Source organism: Lithobates pipiens, unplaced genomic scaffold, assembly GCF_037356315.1.
Source record: "Lithobates pipiens isolate NorthernLeopardFrog02 unplaced genomic scaffold, aLitPip1_a1.2 Scaffold_28, whole genome shotgun sequence".
In the NCBI taxonomy this organism is placed as follows: domain Eukaryota; kingdom Metazoa; phylum Chordata; class Amphibia; order Anura; family Ranidae; genus Lithobates; species Lithobates pipiens.
In genome coordinates, this window is record NW_027507789.1 from 228,722,146 (window position 1) to 228,746,629 (window position 24,484).

General features: G+C 46.5%; 1 protein-coding gene across 2 annotated transcripts in view; it reads left to right on the forward strand.

The window, feature by feature from the left end:
• Positions 1-24,484, forward strand: part of CEP112 (centrosomal protein 112) — a 441,731-nt gene that overhangs the window by 193,652 nt on the left and 223,595 nt on the right. For both annotated transcript variants that reach the window (XM_077460662.1, XM_077460663.1), the window contains exons 18-19: positions 15,232-15,367; positions 20,760-20,867. In XM_077460662.1, the coding sequence (XP_077316788.1) occupies positions 15,232-15,367; positions 20,760-20,867 (244 nt within the window). The remainder of the gene's footprint in view (positions 1-15,231; positions 15,368-20,759; positions 20,868-24,484) is intronic.

Consider the following 24,484-nt stretch of genomic DNA (forward strand, 5'->3'; position numbering starts at 1 on the left):
GGTATAGCATTGAAGATGATATTGGATGGCCTGCACACATGGCGTTGGAATGCCGGCCATCCAACATCATCTTCAACGCTATAGCGCCTATTCTCAGGAGCTACAGCAGTTTATTTTGTTAAGCGTTGAGCTCCTATTAAAGCAAAATTATTTTTTATACCATGGTGTGTATTATGTTCGGTGCTGTGGGGTGTCGATGGGTGCTAGATTCTCTCCTCTTTTTCTCACCCTGATGACCATTATTGAGTGACCGCCTTCTTTGAGGCCTCACAACAGAGAGCCATGGTGACCATTATAGAGTGACCTTCTCCAGCTCCTTGTGTAGAGTAGAGAGCCATGTCAGCCATTATAGAATGACCTTCTTCTCCAGGTCCTTATGTAGAGAAAAGAGCCATGGCAGCCATTATAGAGTGACCTTCTTCTCCAGCTCCTTATGTAGAGCAGAGAGCCATGGCAGCCATTATAGAGTGACCTTCTTCTCCAGGTCCTTATGTAGAGAAGAGAGCCATGGCAGCCATTATAGAATGACCTTCTTCTCCAGGTCCTTATGTAGAGAAGAGAGCCATTGCAGCCATTATAGAATGACCTTCTTCTCCAGGGCCTTATGTAGAGCAGAGAGCCATGGCAGCCATTATAGAATGACCTTCTTCTCCAGGTCCTTATGTAGAGAAGAGAGCCATGGCAGCCATTATAGAATGACCTTCTTCTCCAGGTCCTTATGTAGAGAAGAGAGCCATGGCAGCCATTATAGAATGACCTTCTTCTCCAGGTCCTTATGTAGAGAAGAGAGCCATGGCAGCCATTATAGAATGACCTTCTCCAGGTCCTTATGTAGAGCAGAGAGCCATGGCAGCCATTATAGAATGACCTTCTTCTCCAGGTCCTTATGTAGAGAAGAGAGCCATGGAAGCCATTATAGAATGACCTTCTTCTCCAGGTCCTTATGTAGAGAAGAGAGCCATTGCAGCCATTATAGAATGACCTTCTTCTCCAGGTCCTTATGTAGAGAAGAGAGCCATGGAAGCCATTATAGAATGACCTTCTTCTCCAGGTCCTTATGTAGAGAAGAGAGCCATGGAAGCCATTATAGAATGACCTTCTTCTCCAGGTCCTTATGTAGAGCAGAGAGCCATGGCAGCCATTATAGAATGACCTTCTTCTCCAGTTCCTTATGTAGAGCAGAGAGCCTTGGCCATGGTTTGCATTCTTTCTAGAAAACCGATCTCAGAAAGTGAAACTAGGAACCTTCACTTTGGAAACATGAAAAATGACATGCGGAGTCCCTCAAGGATCACCCCTGTCACCCGCGCTCTTTAACATCTATCTCCACCCACTCCTCAAAAGCATCAGCAACCAGGATCTACTTTATCACTCCTACGCGGATGACATCCAACTCTACCTACGCATCACCAACAAAAAAAGACCAATACCAGGCACTGGAAAAACTGTCTCTCATTGATCGACGATTGGATGATGAAGAGCTCCCTTAAACTCAACGGATCCAAAACAGAACTCCTCTTCCTTCACGCAAACCGAAACAAAAACCCTGGCATAATGTCCACACCACTCGCCATCCTCAGACAACCCATCAACCCCGGCACTAAAGCCAAAAGCCTCGGAATCATCTTTGACTCAAACATGACGATGGATACACAAATAGGATCAGTAGTCAGCAGATCCTACTACCTTCTTCGCCTACTGCGTAGACTCATCCCCTTCATCCCGGAAGGAGATACAGCAGCAGTAGTTGGAACAATCATCAGTTCCCGACTCGACTACGCAAATTCCCTCTACCTACGACTTCCAAAATACCAAATTTCACGTCTACAAACTGTCCAGAACACAGCAGCCCGACTGGTAATTGGAAAAAAACCTGGGAATCGATCACCCCGTCCCTGAGGAACCTCCATTGGCTAGCCGTGAAGGATGGAGTTACATTCAAGACCCTCCTGCCTCACTCACAAATGTGCACAAGGAAAAGTCTTGCAATACCCCCGCGACAGAATAAAGCACTACACCCCAGGTTGCCCCCTCTGGTCAACTAACCAGAACCTCCTCCACATCCCCAAGACCTGTTATAAATTAAAAAGCGAATGAAGGTTCGCAGTACAAGGACCGCGGCTATGGAGTGTTCTACCCGTGGACATCCGCTTGGAGGAAAACTATCTGGCCTTCAGGAAGAAGCTCAAGACCATCTCTTCTGAAGACCCACATGGACACTGCCAGCAAAAAGTCCCTGAGACGATTTATTTTGCATATGTAGCTCTATACAAGTTATTCATTCATGGCAGCCATTATAGAGTGACCTCCTTCTCCAGGTCCTTACTTGGAGCAGAGAGCCCTGGTGACTATTTTGCAGTGACCTTCTTCTCCAAGTCCTCATACAGAGCACATGAATCACTCGCATGTGTTAAAGTTTCTATTTAACGATCATGTAAAATGTTTTACAACTTGAAAATGCTGCGGAATTTCAATAAGAGCCATGAAATGTTCCTGTGCTTCAGACGCTTCCTGTTGGAATTTTTCCTCTCACTCCCCAGTCCCATCTACTTCTCTGCTGACCAGGCAAGACATCTCTAGGCCATAGAATCAAAATTTGGCCTGAATAATGATAATAAAAAAAAAATGTATCTAATATTTGTGCTATTGCGATATGGCTGTGGCTACTTGCCCATCGACCTATCTCGCTGAAAATGTGAAGTTTCTTTGCCAAGTGATCAGCTTGTATTCCTTCAAGATTGCCTAGCACCATGATCCTGATTCTACAGTGGACTTGGAAGTCTTGAGTGAGGTTACTCTACTGTACTATGCTGAGGGCCACAAATATACTCTCTGACCAAAGGTATATGGACACCCCTCCCAATTATTGAGTTTGGGTGTTTCCAGTGGTAGGTACTGTTGATACTACAGTATACAAAAACAAGTATGTGCTTCCAAACTTGTGGTAACAGTTTGGGGGAGACCCATTTCTTTTTTACCACGACTTTGCCCCTGTGCATGTAGCCAGCTCCATAAAGACATGGTTTGACCAGTTTGATGTGGCGTAGGGATGAACTCAGGTATGTTCCAGTCCTAGTCTGACCAGTTTGATGTGGCGTAGGGATGAACTCTGGCATGTTCCAGTCCTAGTCTGACCAGTTTGATGTGGCGTAGGGATGAACTCAGGCATGTTCCAGTCCTAGTCTGACCAGTTTGATGTGGCGTAGGGATGAACTCAGGCATGTTCCAGTCCTAGTCTGACCAGTTTGATGTGGCGTAGGGATGAACTCTGGCATGTTCCAGTCCTAGTCTGACCAGTTTGATGTGGCGTAGGGATGAACTCTGGCATGTTCCAGTCCTAGTCTGACCAGTTTGATGTGGCGTAGGGATGAACTCTGGCATGTTCCAGTCCTAGTCTGACCAGTTTGATGTGGCGTAGGGATGATGTTCCAGTCCTAGTCCGACCAGGTTGATGTGGCGTAGGGATGAACTCTGGCATGTTCCAGTCCTAGTCTGACCAGTTTGATGTGGCGTAGGGATGAACTCTGGCATGTTCCAGTCCTAGTCTGACCAGTTTGATGTGGCGTAGGGATGAACTCAGGCATGTTCCAGTCCTAGTCTGACCAGTTTGATGTGGCGTAGGGATGAACTCAGGCATGTTCCAGTCCTAGTCTGAACCCTCCTGAGCAATCCCACCAGGAAGCTGTCATCTGTTCTTGGCCAATCATAAGCAGCCAAGGCATTCCTCTCCCCTCCCTTCTGCCACATGTGTATAAGGGGCATGTATATACATGTGGTTGCAGAGCAGGGATTGCGACGGCTGTTTTTCATTGGCTACAGACAGTGACAGCTTCCCAGCGGGATCCCTCAGGTGGGTTTGGACTAGGATCCAAAACGCTTGAGGTTATCCTTTATGTGGAGAAACTCAAGTGTCCTGCACAGAGCACCGACCTCAACCCTACTGGACTACTTTAAGCCCCTGTACACACGGTCGGAGATTTCCACAACCAAATCCGTCGGATTTTGCCCAATCGGATTTTGTCCGTCGGATCTTGTCCGAAACTGTTGCATACACACGGTCGGACAAAGTTGGCGAAAAATCAGATCATTCAGAACGTGATGACATAATTTCGTTACGATGGGACTACATTCAGGCTAGTAGCCAATAGCTTTGATGTAGGAATTTGATCTGAGCATGCGTGGCACTTGGTCCGATGAAAATGCTCTACACATGATCGGATTAGGTCCGTCCGGCCCAGTTGGTCGGGAAATATTTCCAACATGTTGGAAAATTGGGTCGGACGGAATCAGTCCGATGCATACCACACACAGTCGGATTATCTGACGACACGGTCCGATAAGACACATTCCAACGGATTCTCCGACCGTGTGTACAAGGGCTAAGATAAATTGGAGCATCAATTGCATACCAGCTTTTGTCATCCAACATACCTGACCTCACAAATAGGGAGCACAAGGGGGGCCAAGCTAAGTGCAGTATGAAGATTCCATATTTATTTTTCGATTGAAAAAGCCTATGGCGTGCAAAACACACCCAAAAACTTCCACCCGGTGCCAAAAAAAGTGGACACGCATCAAGAGTGACACACAAAAACGTGCAACGGGTGTCTGCTGTCCTCCACAAGGAAGGACCTTACCCTGATCCCCCCGGGGCATTAGGCTCCAGACGGGGACTGAGGTACCAAATACATGGCCCATCCAGCCGAAGCTGGGCGACCGCCTTTCTCCGGAAGGTCTGCCGAGACAGACCCACCCAGGTACTAGGGTAGGGGCTCCCCCAAAGTCAGACCCCCCCCAAAGAGAGGGCGAACCAAGCCAGAAGGCCTATGTCCTCCCTCCCACAAGACGTTCAGGGTTGGTCCTATACTGCACTTAGTTTGGCGTCCCCATTATGTTCCCTTTTTTTTGTATTTCTACAGAGTATGGACATTTTTTTACTATAGACTTACTACTTATGGACGTTTTCTTTTAGGATTTTATAAGGTATTCCTAATTTCTCCAGCACCATTTATATTTACCATTTATAGTTACCATTTACATTTAAACATTCAGGCAAACGCACTCCAGACACTCGTGGAAAAACTTTTCAGACATGTAGAAGCTGTAATAACTGCGAAGTGGAGGAAACTCCATCTTAATGGGCATGAGGGGAGGGGGGACAACTCCATAGTCCATGCAGGTAGATTAATTGGCTTCTGTCCAAAATAGGCCCTAGTATATGAATGGGGGACCTTAGATTGTGGGCTCCTTGAGGGTAGGGACCGATGTGAGTGTGCAATGTACAGGGATAGGGACAATTGTAGACACTCGCTCAGGTTGAACTGGATGGACTGGTGTCTTTATTCAATCTTACTAACTATGAACTATGAACTCCATAGTCCATGGCCAAAATATATTACCAGTTATGAAATATGCATGAAACAGAATACTCTCGTTTATAACGAACAGCTATTTGTATGAGTTTTATCCCTGGCACACGTGTGAAAAAAAATAAAAAAATTCCCAGACTATTATTTGAAGAACATTGTAAGAAAGCTTTGATGGCCTAGAGAACAATCTGGTATCTTTTAGTTCAACTCACTGAGGATCTCAACGAGGCTCCGGGACCACACAAGGCCCAGAAGCAGCCAGGTTTCTATACTCTGGAGATAGGCTGTCCGTTCCTTTTCACCGGCGCCATGTTATAACAAGGTCATACAACGGTAGCAGCAGCTTGGCCGAGGATGAGGGCCGCATTGAGCAGACACAGTTGTCCTGTGTGGTTAAATCAAGGAGGACTTCCCTGTGAAGCTGTAGGATGTGCGGCCTCCCCGAGGGCTTTTTCGGCCAAGGATGGTGTTTTGATGGCAATAAATATTTCATTTTTCTCATCCCTGGCTCCTCCAAAGCTGCTTTGATCTTCCTTTGCTTTCTTCTTCTGCTTGAATGGTTTTGCACAGCAAAACACAGAACGGCGAGGACTAGGCCACAGCACTCCCCGTCTTTATATAGCGGTCTGTAGAGCGCCTCTGGCACCGAGCTCCATAATTTACTCCACTTCTTCTGCTGCCTCCTCTGCCTGCGCTCCGGTCAATGGATTTTATTCTGAAATGTACCGAAGTGTTCAGATAATGCCGAGAATAACCATTTCATGAGGCCTTAAAGGGGAAAGTCCAGCACATCGGGGCGAGTACTTGTAAAACTGACGTTCGGTTTGCTCTTATAACGCCTTTATTTTCACAAAATCCTTGTTTTTACCCTTCCTTAGTCTTCTTTGTTCCATCCCAGTGACTGATATCCTGCACCCATCTGAGTACCGGGCCGCGGTGTTTCCCGCCTTTTTTTGGTGACATAATACCACAATGGTGGTAATTTACAATGGCTGGCTGCTCTGATATTACTGTATGTCAGTGCCGCCAGCCATTATCTCTGATCACTGCCAGAGTTGTACAATGTCACCAGACCAGTGTTGCCAGTTTGTGTCCCTAATCACCGCCGCACCTTTAATTGTGCCTGATCACCGCCGCACCAGTCGTGCCTGATCACCGCCGCACCTTTCATTGTGCCTGATCACCGCCGCACCAGTCGTGCCTGATCACCACCGCACCAGTCGTGCCTGATCGCCGCCGCACCATTAATTGTGCCTGATCGCCGCCGCAGCATTCATTGTGCCTGATCGCCGCCGCACCATTCATTGTGCCTGATCACCGTCGCACCAGTCGTGCCTGATCACCGCCGCACCAGTCGTGCCTGATCGCCGCCGCACCAGTCGTGCCTGATCGCCGCCGCACCATTCATGGTGCCTGATCGCCGCCGCACCATTAATTGTGCCTGATCGCCGCCGCACCATTCATTGTGCCTGATCGCCGCCGCACCATTCATTGTGCCTGATCACCACCGCACCTTTCATTGTGCCTGATCACCGCCGCACCTTTCATTGTGCCTGATCACCGTCGCACCAGTCGTGCCTGATCACCGCCGCACCAGTCGTGCCTGATCACCGCCGCACCAGTCGTGCCTGATCGCCGCCGCACCAGTCGTGCCTGATCGCCGCCGCACCATTCATTGTGCCTGATCGCCGCCGCACCATTCATTGTGCCTGATCGCCGCCGCAGCATTCATTGTGCCTGATCACCACCACACCAGTCGTGCCTGATCGCCGCCGCACCATTCATTGTGCCTGATCGCCGCCGCACCATTCATTGTGCCTGATCGCCGCCGCACCGGTCATTGTGCCTGATCACCGCCGCACCGGTCATTGTGCCTGATCACCGCCGCACCGGTCATTGTGCCTGATCACCGCCGCATCGGTCATTGTGCCTGATCACCACCACACCGGTCATTGTGCCTGATCACCGCCGCACCATTCATTGTGCCTGATCACCTCCACACCGGTCATTGTGCCTGATCACCTCCACACCGGTCATTGTGCCTGATCACCGCCGCACCGGTCATTGTGCCTGATCACCGCCGCACCGGTCATTGTGCCTGATCACCGCCGCATCGGTCATTGTGCCTGATCACCACCACACCGGTCATTGTGCCTGATCACCGCCGCACCGGTCATTGTGCCTGATCACCGCCGCACCGGTCATTGTGCCTGATCACCGCCGCATCGGTCATTGTGCCTGATCACCACCACACCGGTCATTGTGCCTCGTCACCGCCGCAACGGTCATTGTGCCTGATCACCGCCGCACCGGTCATTGTGCCTGATCACCGCCGCACCGGTCATTGTGCCTGATCACCGCCGCATCGGTCATTGTGCCTGATCACCACCACACCGGTCATTGTGCCTGATCACCGCCGCACCGGTCATTGTGCCTGATCACCGCCGCACCGGTCATTGTGCCTGATCACCGCCGCATCGGTCATTGTGCCTGATCACCACCACACCGGTCATTGTGCCTCGTCACCGCCGCAACGGTCATTGTGCCTGATCACCGCCGCACCGGTCATTGTGCCTGATCACTGCCGCACCGGTTAGTGTCACTACATCAGTGTAAACAAGCAACGGTCTCCCTGATTGTAGTCGCACCAGTCCTAGTGCCACCTGACCAGTATAAGTCAGCAGCAGTGTTCTTGATTGCTGCCACACTAATCATTGTCCCCAATCATTGGCACCCACACACAGTGTCCCTAATCACCGCCACACCATTCATATTGTCTCTGATCACCAACCACACCAGCATCAATTTCCCTAATCACCGCCTCACCAGTTATATTGTCCCTGATTTCACCACACCAGGTACACTATATTACCAAAGGTATTGGGACGCATGCCTTTACAAGGACATGAACGTAAACTGATGTGGATGAGAAGCCTTGGCTTTCCAGTCTCCGCTCTAATTCATCCCAAAGGTGCTCTAAGGGGTTGAGGTCAGGACCCTGTGCAGGCCAGTCAAGTTCCTTAATCCCAAACTCACTCATCGATGTCTTTATGGACCTTGCTTTGTACACTGGTCCAAAACATTTGGTGGAGGGGGGATTATGGTGGGGGGGGGGGGGGGCTGTTTTTCAAGGTTTGGGCTTGACCCCTTAGTTCCAGTGAGGGGAACTCTTAAGGCGTCAGCATACCAAGACATTTTGGACAATTTCATACTCCCAGCTTTGTGGGAACAGTTTTGGGACGACCCCTTCCTGTTCCAACATGACTACTGTGCACCAGTGCACAAAACAAGGTCCATAAAGACATGGAAGTTTGGGGTGGAGCAACTTGACAGACCTGCACCTCAACCCAATAGAACACCTTTGGGATGAATTAGAGTGTGCAAGCCAGGTCTTCTCGTCCAGCATCAGTGCCTGACCTCACAAATGCTCTTCTGGAAGAATGGGTCAAACATTCCCATAGACACCCTCCTAAACCTTGTGGACGGCCTTCCCAGAAGAGGTGAAGCTGTTATATCTGCAAAGGGCCAACTCAATATTGAACCCTCCGGACTAAGACCGGGATGCCATTAAAGGTCATGTGTGTGTAAAGGCAGGTGTCCCAATACTTTTGGTAATATAGTGTACAGTGTCCCTGATCATGCCAGTGTAAACAAGTAATATTGTCCCTGCACCAGTCCCAGTGTCACCTGCCTGGTATACAGTAAGTCAGCAGCAGTGTTCCTGATTGCTACCACACTGGTCCCCATTGTCACCAGACCAGTGCAGCCTGATCACCCCCACACCATTTGCAGTGTTGCCTCTGCCTGCCACCTGCACTGACCCTGGCCTGTTTATTGACTACATTTTTGCCTGTTGCCTGGACCGACCCTTTGCCTGTTTGCTGACCATGTCTCTGCCTGTGGTCTGAACTGACCCATCTGTGCGCTCGACTGAATATATTCCTGTGAGACACCAGTCCCCTCCATCCCCTGCGAGCTACGTCACTCCTGGAACCATAGGAACTCTTTTTTGTTCTCTTTTGTACACCAAGCTATAATATTCCCTGACCACTCTTATAGAGGCAACTGTTCCGTAAGATTAGGCGACCCGTCAAAACTTGTTACGGAATTGACGTCCTGTCACGGCCATCTTGGTACACCCCACACTCAGCCACACTAAGCCTAAAGTCGCCAGGCGGACATCTTTTTACGCCCACCGAAGTCTTGCATTTCACACTTATTTTTACCACTAAACTGAGCTTATATAGTAAAATACAGTATTTATAAGTCTGTGACACTGTTTTGATGTTGAATTTTAAAAGCAGTGGTCTTCTGTCAGATCAGCAAACCTGTGAAATCAGCAGGCTTGCCGCTGCTTATAAAATTGACCATTAAAACAGTGTCACGGACTTCTAAATAGTGTATGTCACGGTATAAGCTCAGTTTAGTGGTAAAAATATGTGTAAAATGCAAGACTTTGATGGGTTTTAAAAAGATGTCCGCTTGGCGACTTCAGACTGTAGACTTAACGTGGCTAAGTGCGGGGTGTACCAAGATGGCCGTGATGGAACGTCACTTCCGCTACGGAATCTGACGGGTTTCCTAATCTGACGGAACACAACCATTGCAGTACATTGGTTTTGATACAATTCGTTGTTTTTTGTGATACACAAGATACAATGTCCGATATATAATTATCCCAGACAGTGAAAAAGTCTCACATGTGGTATCGCCATACTCAGAAGTCTGTAGTAGAATGTTTTTGTATGTAATAGGATGTGTTTTTGGGCATAATTCTAAAGCCGCGTACACACGGGCGGACTGTCTGGCCAACTAAGTCCGTCAGACAATCCGACGGACAGTCCGTCCTACTTTCGAATGAACGGACTTGACCACACACGATGAACAAACAGTCCGTCGAAAGCTTGCGTGATGACGTGTACAGCACGTACGACGGGACTAGAAATAGGACGTCCAATACACTGCAATGCAACCTTTCGCCGTGTAAATCCTTTCTGAGCATGCGCCATACTTAGTCCGTCGAACTAGCCTACTCCCGAGCGGACTGTCCGCTGAAACCAAAGTTGGACGGACTGTATTACGGAAATTCCGAAAGACTTGGTCCGCCAGACTGTCCGCTGAAAAAGTCAGCTGAAGCCCACACACGAGCGGACTGTCCGCTGAAATGTGTTTCGACGGACTAAGTTGGACAGACAGTCCACCCGTGTGTACGCGGCTTAAGTATGCACATGCTGTGTGTGAGAAATATCTTATTAAATTGACAACTTTGTGTAAAAAAATAATTTTCATTTAAATTCTGTATTTTCCAAAAACTTGTGGCACAAAAAATAAAGTCTTTAAATGACTCATCATGCCTCTTAAAAATACCCTAGGGTGTTTGCTTTCCAAAATGTGGCAATTTTGTGGCTGTTTCCACTGTCCTGGTGCTCCAGGTTCTCTAAAAATGTGATAGGTAGTCAAGAAATTAGACCCGCAATTTATTCCTCTAGAACGCCCGAAGGTGCTCCTTGTATTTTGGGTCCCTCTATATTGCTAGGCTGTGAAAAAGTCTCATACATGGGAGGAGTAGTAGAATGTATTTTGGGGCATAATTCTAAGTATGCCTATGCCGTGTGGGAGAAATATCTTATTAATAGTCAACTCTGTATAAAAAAAACATTTTCTTTCTTGAATTTTCCAAAGACTTTTTGGCAAAACAAATTACGTTTTCAAAAGACTCACTATGCCTTTCAGGAAATTCTGTTTGCTTTACAAATGGTGTCATTTTGTGGGTGTTTCAACTGTCCTGGTGCTCCAGGGCCTCCAAAAACAATGTTGGGTAATCAGGAAATTGGATGTGTAAATTTATGCGCCTTAAAAATCCAAAGGCGCTCCTTGGATTTTGGGCCCCTAGTATGCATCTAGGGTGTGAAAAAGTCTCACACATGTAGTATTTCTGAATATGTTCTGAAAAAATATTTATTTTTCTTAATTGTTTTCCAAAAAAATGTGACAAAAAACTCACCGTGCCTCTTACTAGATACATTGGACTATGTCTACTTTCCAAAAAGGGGAAAGGCGCTCCTTGGATTTTGGGCCCCCTCTATGCATCTAGGGTGTGAAAAAGTCTCACACATGTAGTAGTTCTGAATATGTTCTGAAAAAATATTTATTTTTCTTAATTGTTTTCCAAAAAAATGTGACAAAAAACTCACCGTGCCTCTTACTAGATACATTGGACTATGTCTACTTTCCAAAAAGGGGTCATTTGGGAGATATTTGTATTGCCCTGGCATTTTAGGGCCTTATAAAATGCGTAAGCCAGTCAGTACAACAGGATAATTCTATTTTTAAATATATATATATATATATATATATATATATATATATATATATATATACACCATAGTTTGTGGACTCTATAACTTTCACACAGACTAAATAATATACACTGATTTGAGTTATTAATATATTAATACCAAACAAATGTAGCAGAATACATTTTTGCTTGAATTTATAAAGAATGTTATTTCTTTGCAAAATTGTATAACAGAAACTAAGAAAAGTGTATTTTTTTCCCCCAAGATTTTGGGTACGTGGCCCAGCAGCAAGTGGCTAACTGTGGCATAGAAAAATCAGGTTCCTCTTCCTCCATCAGACAGGGCTGTCCTGTGTGGTAGAGCTGTGAAAATCTTAGGAATAGATGGACAAAAATAAAAATCCTTTGTTGATAATCTGTGTACTTCACTAATTGCCTAGAGTTCTAACATAAAGCTAATATGAGATTTTGTACATTAACTAAAAATGTGGATCAAATTTGATTTTGGTAACCTCAGATAAAGCTGTACTGAGAGCATTTCAGAGTGTCGTACGCTTTCTTTGGTGGCATTGGTAAGGTGGGGACCAAGGTTAGGATAAGGATCAATGTAAGGTGAGGACCAAGGTTAGGAGAAGGATCAAGGTAAGGTGGGGACCAAGGTTACGATAAGGATCAAGGTAAGGTGGGGACCAAGGTTACGATAAGGATCAAGGTAAGGTGGGGACCAAGGTTAGGATAAGGATCAAGGTAAGGTGGGGACCAAGGTTAGGATAAGGATCAAGGTAAGATGAGGACCAAGGTTACGATAAGGATCAAGGTAAGGTGGGGACCAAGGTTACGATAAGGATCAAGGTAAGGTGGGGACCAAGGTTAGGATAAGGATCAAGGCAAGATGAGGACCAAGGTTAGGATAAGGATCAAGGTAAGGTGGGGACCAAGGTTAGGATAAGGATCAAGGTAAGGTGAGGACCAAGGTTACGATAAGGATCAAGGTAAGGTGGGGACCAAGGTTATGATAAGGATCAAGGTAAGGTGAGGACCAAGGTTAGGATAAGGATCAAGGTAAGGTGGGGACCAAGGTTAGGATAAGGATCAAGGCAAGGTGAGGACCAAGGTTACGATAAGGATCAAGGTAAGGTGAGGACCAAGGTTACGATAAGGATCAAGGTAAGGTGGGGACCAAGGTTACGATAAGGATCAAGGTAAGGTGAGGACCAAGGTTATGATAAGGATTAAGGTAAGGTGGGGACCAAGGTTAGGATAAGGATTAAGGTAAGGTGAGGACCAAGGTTAGGATAAGTATCAAGGTAAGGTGAGGACCAAGGTTACGATAAGGATCAAGGTAAGGTGGAGACCAAGGTTAGGATAAGGATCAAGGTAAGGTGGGGACCAAGGTTAGGATAAGGATCAAGGTAAGGTGAGGACCAAGGTTATAAGGATCAAGGTAAGGTGAGGACCAAGGTTATGATAAGGATCAAGGTAAGGTGAGGACCAAGGTTAGGATAAGGATCAAGGTAAGGGGAGGACCAAGGTTACGATAAGGATCAAGGTAAGGTGAGGACCAAGGTTATGATAAGGATTAAGGTAAGGTGGGGACCAAGGTTAGGATAAGTATCAATGTAAGGTGAGGACCAAGGTTACGATAAGGATAAAGGTAAGGTGGAGACCAAGGTTAGGATAAGGATCAAGGTAAGGTGGGGACCAAGGTTAGGATAAGGATCAAGGTAAGGTGAGGACCAAGGTTATGATAAGGATCAAGGTAAGGTGAGGACCAAGGTTATGATAAGGATCAAGGTAAGGTGAGGACCAAGGTTATGATAAGTATCAATGTAAGGTGAGGACCAAGGTTATGATAAGGATCAAGGTAAGGGGAGGACCAAGGTTATGATAAGGATCAAGGTAAGGTGAGGACCAAGGTTATGATAAGGATCAAGGTAAGGTGAGGACCAAGGTTATGATAAGGATCAAGGTAAGGTGAGGACCAAGGTTAGGATAAGGATCAAGGTAAGGTGAGGACCAAGGTTATGATAAGGATCAAGGTAAGGTGAGGACCAAGGTTACGATAAGGATCAAGGTAAGGTGGGGACCAAGGTTAGGATAAGGATCAAGGTAAGGTGGGGACCAAGGTTAGGATAAGGATCAAGGTAAGGTGAGGACCAAGGTTAGGATAAGTATCAATGTAAGGTGAGGACCAAGGTTATGATAAGGATAAAGGTAAGGTGGAGACCAAGGTTAGGATAAGGATCAAGGTAAGGTGGGGACCAAGGTTAGGATAAGGATCAAGGTAAGGTGAGGACCAAGGTTATGATAAGGATCAAGGTAAGGTGAGGACCAAGGTTATGATAAGGATCAAGGTAAGGTGAGGACCAAGGTTAGGATAAGGATCAAGGTAAGGTGAGGACCAAGGTTATGATAAGGATCAAGGTAAGGTGAGGACCAAGGTTAGGATAAGGATCAAGGTAAGGTGAGGACCAAGGTTAGGATAAGGATCAAGGTAAGGTGAGGACCAAGGTTATGATAAGGATCAAGGTAAGGTGAGGACCAAGGTTAGGATAAGGATCAAGGTAAGGTGGGGACCAAGGTTAGGATAAGGATCAAGGTAAGGTGGGGACCAAGGTTATGATAAGGATCAAGGTAAGGTGAGGACCAAGGTTACGATAAGGATCAAGGTAAGGTGAGGACCAAGGTTATGATAAGGATCAAGGTAAGGGGAGGACCAAGGTTAGGATAAGGATCAAGGTAAGGGGAGGACCAAGATTACGATAAGGATCAAGGTAAGGTGGGGACCAAGGTTAGGATAAGGATCAAGGTAAGGTGAGGACCACGGTAAGGTGGGAATGTTAATGTAAGGGGATCTGGTCAAGCTCATGGTTAGATTTCTCAGTAGGTCCCCCCCCCCCCCCCCCCACTGTCACACTGTCTATATGAGTGGTGTCTTTTCTTGGCCACGTTTGGTTAGCCTGTGTTGGTTGATGACTTGCATCACTCCTCTCTACAGGTCCAGCGGGGATGTGCCTGGCAGGCTGACCTCTCAAACCATTCAGCTGGTTGTGTGACCTGTAGATGCCGAGGGCCCTTTTTTTGCCCCACCAATCACATCTTAACATATGTGCAGGAAATAACGTGTCTGTTTCTTTTGAAACTTAAACTTTTCAAGCACTTTATCAGCCCCTACTAGAATACAAAAAAAATAATTTTTGGGTGTTCAAAGCTTCGCTCCTTATTGGTTATTGGTCTCCAAAATAAGTAAACTCATGAAAATACCTCAGATCCTCATTATGAGTGTCCAGAACTCTGCTCTGAGTTCAGGTCTGCGCACCTACCGTGGGCACTACAAGTGGCTCTGACTTCCCTTTCCTGTCTTTCATTTGTACTACCTGGAATTTAATAAGAATAAGGAATGGGAACACCCACGGTAGGTAGGAACAATAATTATGGTGAGGAGATCTCACTAAGAAAGTGGGGGGATGACTCGGCCTGGCAGTATCCATTGATAAATGAAATTACTTTTGAATGGATTGACTCTTTTATAATCTGATCAATATGCGTTGTGTCTTTATCCAGGGAGAAGGAGGAGCAGATGGCACGCATGACAGAGATGCAGGCCATCCAGGCCCAACAGGCAGATGCAGCCCTCCAAGAACTGAAACACCAGGTGGAGCTGAACACAGAGAAGGTGTATGCTGAGATGAAGGAGCAGGTAAGGGGGTGGGATGGGGGGGGGTTGACATCATTTCTATAAGGTATCCCTGACTAATCTGACTCAGCTGAGGGCTGTGCACATGGCCAAGGTGGGTATGGTCATGTTAGGGGGATATCCAATTTTGCCTTTTTATACTTGTCAGTAAATTCTATTTTTCTATATTCTATATTATTTATATATTAATTCTATATTATTTTCTTTCTGCGCTTTCCAAAAACTTGTGGGAATAAAGTGAGGTCTTAAAAAGACTTGCCATACCTCCTAAAAGTACCTTGGTGTGTTTGCTTTCCAATTTTGGTAAGCTTTGGTAATTTTGTGGGTGTTTCCACTGCCCTAGTGCTTCACGGCCTCCAAAAATGTGATAGGTAGTTAGGAAATTGGATGTGTAATTTATGCCCCTAGAAAAGGCTGAAGGTGCTCCTTGGATTTTGGGCCCCTTTATGTGGCCAGGCTGTGAAAAAGTCTCACGCATGTCTCACGCATGTGGAAGCCCCATACTCGGGAGGAGTAGCAGAATGTGTTTTGGGGGTGTAATTCTAAGAATACCTATAATGTGCGTTAGAAATGTATTATTAATTGACAACTTTGTAAAACAAAAAACACATTTTTATTTAATTTCTTCATTTTCGAGAAAGTTGTGACATAAGAATTACAACGTCAAAAATCTCAACATGCCTCTTACTAAATATCTTGGACTGTCTACTTTCCAAAAAGGGGTCATTTGGAGGGGGGGGGATTTGTACTGTCCTGACATTTCAAGGCCTCAAAGGCTGTCAGTACATCAGGATTGATCAATTTTGAGATATATCACATAGTTTGAGGACTCCATTAATGTTCACACAGACTAAATAATGTACACTGATTTGGGTGGTTATTTTTATCTGAGATATGTTGCAGAATACAGTTTGGGATAAATTTATGGAGAAATATTATTTATTTTCAAAATTTTACAACAGAAACAAAAAACTAGTTTTTTTTCCAGGTTTTTTTTTTTTTTTTTTTTTTGCTTATATAGCAAAAAATAAAACATCCAATGGTGATTAAATACCACCACAATAAAGCTCTGTCCGTCTAAAAATAAATAAAAAAATAAAGCTCTGTCCGTTAACCAGTTCCCGACCAGCGCACGTCCAATCTTTAATGCCGCCTTGCCATCGCGAGCTCGCCGCCGCTCGCGTGCTGGTCGGGACCTCTGTGAATCCGGTCGCGGGTCCCGCGGACTCTATCGCCGCGGGCATACCCGCGATCGTCTCACGGGGTGGCTGAACAGAAGAGATGCCATTGTAAACAGCATCTCCCCGTTCTGCCTAGCAACAAGTGACACTGATCTCTGCTCCATGTGATTGGAGCAGAGATCAGTGTTCACTAAAAGAAACCCCTGCCCCCCACAGTTAGTGACACGCCCCTAGGAACACTTAACCCCTACACTGCCACCCACTGGTTAACCCCTTCACTGCCAGTGTCATTTACACAGGAATCCGTGCATTTGTATAGCAGTGATTGCTGTATAAATGTCAATGGCCCCAAAAATGTCCGATGTGTCTGCCATAATGTCGCAGTCACAATAAAAATCGCTGATCGCCACCATTACTAGTAAAAAAAAAAATATTAATAAAAATGCCATAAAACTACCCCCTATTTTGTAAACGCTATAACTTTTGCGCAAACCAATCAATAATCGCTTATTGCGTTTTTTTTTTTACCAAAAATATGTAGAAGAATACGTATCGGCCTAAACTGAGGGAAAAAAAAAATTTTTATATATATTTTTGGGGGATATTTATTATAACAAAAAATAATGCGTTTTTTTCAAACTTGTCGCTCTATTTTTGTTTATAGCGCAAAAAATAAAAACCGCAGAGGTGATCAAATGACACCAAAAGAAAGCTCTATTTGTGGGAAAAAAAGGACGTCAATTTTGTTTGGGAGCCACGTCGCACGACCGCGCAATTGTCAGTTAAAGCGACGCAGTGCCGAATCGCAAAAAAGTGGTCTGGTCTTTGGCCAGCAAAATGGTCCGGGGCTGAAGTGGTTAAAAAAATGTTTTTTGTGTACAGTGTTGCATGACTAAGTAATTGCTGAAAGATGAAAAATGGCCTGGGCAGAAAGTGGGTGAAAGTGTCCGGTCTTGAGGTGGTTAGAGCTCAACACCTGTAAAAAAAATTTTTTTTTTTTTTTTTTGAGGAGATGTCTTTTCTTTTTTTTCCAGTGACAAAAAGGGGTAAAATTTCCCCAAGAGGCAAACGCAAGTCCAACCCTCGGGAAGTAGAAGAAAGGTGTGGGGTGCTGGAACTCTTATAGCAGTGTAGAGGGGATGATTCTCCTTAGGCAGTTGCTCCAGGAGTGGTGGTTGAAGGTCGACTCTCCGATTGAGTACAAACTGGCCATGCAAGGATGAAAGAGCCAAAAGCAGAACATATGAAGTCCAGATTAAATTTTATTCAGACTCTCGGATCATGAAATTCCAACAGGTTTTGGGTCTTCAAAAGGCCTTGTTACTACTAACAAAGTGTGCATTGGACTGGTACACCATGCCGAACAAGATGATCCAGTGCCCAGGGCAAAGACAGCAATTCGTGTCCCCCCCCCCCTTCATTATGTGTGATCTTATGAGGAGGAAAGTGTGCACAGCCCGCACCTCCTCCTGGCTCTATCCTCCTCTCCATGCTGCTTCCAGCACTGGGCTGACAGAAGTAGTGATGCTGCTGTCACTACTCCTGTCAGCCTTCTAGTAGAAGGAAGTTGCGGCATCCCCATCTCTACAATACATTCTGAGACCATTGTAGCCGTCCCTTCTGCCCACCCCTTATCCCGACACTGCTGGTAGAATTGGAGGTCTCATGAAAGGCGGTTAGTATGATTGCTCCAGATGTGGGTTTGGTCTCTTCCACCTGAAACGATTGTTTGGATTACGTACCCCCTCATGATCCCTCTAATTTTATCAGTCCAGGCCACACTTTGTTCAACACTACCAAGCCCCGATAAAGAGGGATCTTATGAACCCTCAAAATGATTTTCACCCCCTTGGACAATTACAGACCGGCCTATTGCACAATCCAAGACTAAGCCCTTGTACACACGGTCGGAGATTCCGTCGGAATGTGTCCTATCGGACCGTTTTGTCGGATAATCCGACTGTGTGTGGTATGCATCGGACTGTTTCCGTCGGAATATCCGTCGGACCCAATTTTCCAACTTGTTGGAAATATTTTCCGACAAACTGGTCCGATCGGACATACTCCGATCATGTGTAGAGAATTCCGATCGGACAAAGTGCCACGCATGCTCAGATCAAATTCCTACACCAAAGCTATTAGCTACTAGCCTGAACGTAGTCCCATCGTAACGAAATAACGTCATCACGTTCTGAACGATCGGATTTTCCGACAACTTGGTCCGACCGTGTGTATGCAACAGTTTCAGACACAATCCGTCGGATTTGGTTGGCAGAATGTCCGTGTGTACAAGGGCTAAGACGGCATCTGAAATTTTTCTTTTTTTTTTTATCTTAAAAACCAGTAGAAAAGTCCCATGTATTGTGTGAACGCTGGATTGATTGCTTTAGAACAGTTCTGCTATGGGTGGCAAAGGTTGGGTCCTCCAATCAGCTTTGATGGAAGCAAATCTTTGTACTTTGCTTTACACTTTTTTTTTATATTGTGATTTCTCTGAAAATTTTGATCCGACTCCAATATCTCAAAAATAAAATAGATGGAAATGTGATTATCAGACCCCCCACACCCCACACACCCCAGTCCCATCAGGGGTCAATGCAATGTCATTATGGCCAACACAATGCCATCAAAGAGGAGGAGGTCATAACATTAGCTGTAAAGCGTAGTCATTGAAAGGTGCTGATCAATCAATTGTTGAATGGATTAGACAGAATTCCTCTTTAATTAGAACAATTTTTTATCACTTTGTATGACCTGAGTGGTGGAGATTCAGTACTTGTAATGCGTTCCTTAGGTCATCTGGTGGGCATTGCAGACTGGGAAGTAACCAGGGGCCACTGAGAATGTATGGGGTTATGTGACAGAGGGGTAAGAGATAGGACAGCCTGCCTTGGGTGAACCTCAGGCCACTATAGTTTTTGTACATTCTTTATCATAAGACTGAGGATGTGTTGAGGCATGTGGCCATGTGTTGAGGCATGTGACCATGTGTTGAGGCATGTGACCATGTGTTGAGGCATGTGACCATGTGTTGAGGCATGTGACCATGTGTTGAGGCATGTGGCCATGTGTTGAGGCATGTGGCCATGTGTTGAGGCATGTGGCCATGTGTTGAGGCATGTGGCCATGTGTTGAGGCATGTGGCCATGTGTTGAGGCATGTGGCCATGTGTTGAGGCATGTGGCCATGTGTTGAGGCATGTGACCATGTGTTGAGGCATGTGACCATGTGTTGAGGCATGTGGCCATGTGTTGAGGCATGTGGCCATGTGTTGAGGCATGTGGCCATGTGTTGAGGCATGTGACCATGTGTTGAGGCATGTGACCATGTGTTGAGGCATGTGGCCATGTGTTGAGGCATGTGACCATGTGTTGAGGCATGTGACCATGTGTTGAGGCATGTGACCATGTGTTGAGGCATGTGACCATGTGTTGAGGCATGTGACCATGTGTTGAGGCATGTGGCCATGTGTTGAGGCATGTGACCATGTGTTGAGGCATGTGACCATGTGTTGAGGCATGTGACCATGTGTTGAGGCATGTGACCATGTGTTGAGGCATGTGGCCATGTGTTGAGGCATGTGGCCATGTGTTGAGGCATGTGACCATGTGTTGAGGCATGTGACCATGTGTTGAGGCATGTGGCCATGTGTTGAGGCATGTGACCATGTGTTGAGGCATGTGACCATGTGTTGAGGCATGTGACCATGTGTTGAGGCATGTGACCATGTGTTGAGGCATGTGACCATGTGTTGAGGCATGTGACCATGTGTTGAGGCATGTGACCATGTGTTGAGGCATGTGACCATGTGTTGAGGCATGTGGCCATGTGTTGAGGCATGTGGCCATGTGTTGAGGCATGTGGCCATGTGTTGAGGCATGTGACCATGTGTTGAGGCATGTGACCATGTGTTGAGGCATGTGGCCATGTGTTGAGGCATGTGACCATGTGTTGAGGCATGTGACCATGTGTTGAGGCATGTGACCATGTGTTGAGGCATGTGGCCATGTGTTGAGGCACGAATGACCCAATTTTGTTGTCATTTTTTTAATTTGTCTTATTGAATTTCCCATCGGTGAGTGCAGTAGGGTACAGTGACTAGGAGGGATCGGGCTGATGAACAATGACATCCGATTGGTTGTTTGGGATGAAAGAATGATCTCTGTAGAAGCTGCCTTGTATCTCAATTTGCCTTCATTTTGTGTTCATTGTAGATGGAGAAAGTAGAGGCGGACTTGAGCCGATCGAAATCCCTCCGAGAGAAGCAGAATAAAGAGTTCATCCGGCAGTTGGAAGAAGTCAAGCAGAGATACGAGCAGCAGGTACGACCTATGCCAGGCGTTTGGGGTCCTTGATTGGTTGGTTACTGTCTTGTGTGGCCTTCTGTCCAGTGAACTTATTTTATGCAAAAGACCTCACAAATCATTTTGTAATGGAAAACATCATTTTGTTTCTTCCAGCAGCCAATCCAATCTTCTCATTCATTTTCCCATGCTGCACCGGAAGCATGGGGAGAAAGAGGGTCCCCTTTCTGGGCACCACAAACCTTTTTTTCTTTTCTGGCGTGAAATCCATCATTCTTTTTTTTTTTTTTTTGAATCCACATTTTATTTGGTAGTTTTCATAACAAGTATATAAAAAGAAAACAAAACATAAATTTAAACAAAAATCAGTTGGACTAATAAAGCAGTAAAGTCAACAGATTCATTATTGTCTAGCTTCCCAAAAATATTCAGAGGATATTCACAAATATTCAAAAATGTTCCAATATACTGTTTATTTTTAACAGTCTATAAAGAATTTTTCTAAGACAGGCTAACTCAAGAGAAAAGAGCAAATGTTGAAACCCATTATTCTGATAGGATGCTTACTTTTGGCTCTTGTGTGGCTGATTGCATAGACTCTTGTGTCCTCTCTGCAGACAGCCCTCATGTAAAGGCCGTGACGGCCTCCATATTGGAACACGTGATGGCTCTTCCTGTCCTTAGATCTCCTCCTCAACTCCAGTGCATTTGGGAATCTTCTGATGTCATTTGTTTTTCTCTCTTTTAAAGCGAGCGGTTACAAAACCCGTGTCCCGCGCACAGCGTGGTGTCACCGGACCACACAGCTCCGCACAGCCAGCCGCCTGTTGTCCTTTTATAAATCTGCTGCAGTGGTTTTGTTTGTATAACCCCAGCTGAGGCCGTAAAGTCTCCTCCAAATGCGGGAACAATGTTAACGCTGTGTGCAGGTCCATAGCCGAGCTCTACACACCACATCCTTGTCCTACAGTCTGCCCTCTGCTTCCGGGCCAGGCCTTTCCTTTGGCTGCGGATTGTCCTAAACTTTGCCCGTGTTTCCCGCAGATGAGGAAAGTTGTGATGTCAATGTGATCTGTAAAAAAATTGCATAGATTGGCAAAGCAAGTAAGAAAAAAAACGTAGAAATGAATCCCACGCCTTTTCCCACCATAGAGAGACTTCCCACCATATAGAGATTTCCCCCACTTCCCACCATGGAGAGACCCTCCCCTACATCCCACCATGAAAAGTCTTCCCCCACTTCTCATCATGGAGAGACTTCCCCCACTTCCCACCATGGAAACACTTCCTACTATGGAGAGACTTCCCCCACTTCTCATCATGGAGAGACTTCCCCCACTTCCCACCATGGAAACACTTCCTACTATGGAGAGACTTCCCCCACTTCTCATCATGGAGAGACTTCCCCCACTTCCCACCGTGAAAAGACTTCCCCCACTTCCCACCATGGAAACACTTCCTACTATGGAGAGACTTCCCCCATTTCCCACCACGGAGAGACCCTCCCCTACTTCCCACCGTGAAAAGACTTCCCCCACTTCCCACCATGGAAACACTTCCTACTATGGAGAGACTTCCCCCACTTCTCATCATGGAGAGACTTCCCCCACTTCCCACCATAGAAACACTTCCCACCACTGAGAAACCCTAGCCTACTTCCCACTGTGAAAAGACTTCCCCCACTTCTCATCATAGAGAGACTTCCCCCACTTCCCACCACAGAAAGATTTCTCCCACTTCCCACCACGGAGAGACTTCCGCCACTTCCCACCATGGAGAGACCCTCCCCTACATCCCACCATGAAAAGTCTTCCCCCACTTCTCATCATGGAGAGACTTCCCCCACTTCCCACCATGGAAACACTTCCTACTATGGAGAGACTTCCCCCACTTCTCATCATGGAGAGACTTCCGCCACTTCCCACCATGGAGAGACTTCCGCCACTTCCCACCATGGAGAGACTTCCGCCACTTCCCACCATGGAGAGACTTCCGCCACTTCCCACCATGGAGAGACTTCCGCCACTTCCCACCATGGAGAGACTTCCCCCACCTCCCACCATGGAGAGACTTCCCCCACCTCCCACCATGGAGCGACATCTCCCACTTCACACCATGGAGAGCCTTCTCTCACTTCACACCATGGAGAAACTTCCTTCCACTTCCCACCATGTAGAGATGTCTCCTACTTCCCACAATGGAAAGACTTCTCCCAATTCCCACCATGGAGAGACTTCCGCCACTTCCCACCATGGAGAGACTTCCCCCACCTCCCACCATGGAGAGACTTCCCCCACCTCCCACCATGGAGCGACATCTCCCACTTCACACCATGGAGAGCCTTCTCTCACTTCACACCATGGAGAGACTTCCTTCCACTTCCCACCATGTAGAGATGTCTCCTACTTCCCACAATGGAAAGACTTCTCCCAATTCCCACCATGGAGAGACTTCCCACCATGGAGAAACTTGCCCTACTTCGCACCATGGATAGACTTTGTGGTCTCAAAGAAGGTCTGTCCATTTGACATGACCACGCTTCTTCATTATGTCCCACATAAGAAGGTCTGAACCACGAAAAACCGAACAGGTTGCCATGATGCAATGAATGGTTCCCCTATTCTGCTCTAATAATGTTCTCTCTGTGGAGGGAAGAAGTTGAGACTATACCGCCATTTTCAGGGTGTTGTGTAATTTCATTGTTTGAGCAGGTTCTGGTTTTAAAATTTTATCTGGCCTTTTAACATAGAGGTGATTTATAAAGAGCCATTCCACAGTGCTTAGTTGAGTTCTAGGTGGAGTCTAATGGGATGAGTCAACAGGTTGGCACCTTAGATTTCTTGAACACCCATCATTATTGTTTTGTTTCCATAGTTTATGACTCTTTTCCTGATCACCTTGGGGTGATGTAGCTCCTCTTGTTGCATTCACTCTCCAGCAGGGATAATGGGCAGAGCAGGTGTACAGTCCCTCATAATGAGCACAGCAGATGTACAGACCCAGTAACTCAGTCCTAGGGTGTTCGGAAACCCCTCATAATGGGTACACCAGGTGTCTCAGACCCAGGAGAGACCCAGGAACTCAGCACTGGGATGGTGGGAACCCCTCAAAATGGGCACAACAGGTATGTAGACCCAGGAACTCAGCCCAAGGATGGTGGGAACCCCTCATAATGAGCATAGCAGGTGTGTAGGCCCGGCAAAACTCAGCGCAGGGATGGCAGAAACCCCTCATAATGGGTACATCGGGAACTCAGCACAGGGATGGTGGGAACCCCCCATAATAGGCACAACAAGTGTGCAGACCCAGGTGCTCAGCACAGGGGTGGTGGAAGCCCCTCGTAATGGGTACAGCAGGTGTACAGACCCAGGAACTCAGCCCAAGGATGGTGGGAAATCCTCATGATGGGCACAACAGATGTATAGACCTGGAATTTAGCCCAGGGATGGTGGGAAACACTCATAATGGGCACAGCGGGTGTACAGAACCGGTACTCCGCAAAGGGATGGTGGAAACCCCTCATAATGGGCACGGTGGGTGTACAGACCCGGGAACTCAGCACGGGGATGATGGGAGCCCCTCATAATGGGCACAGCGGGTGTACAGACACTGGGACTCAAAGCAAAGATGGTGGG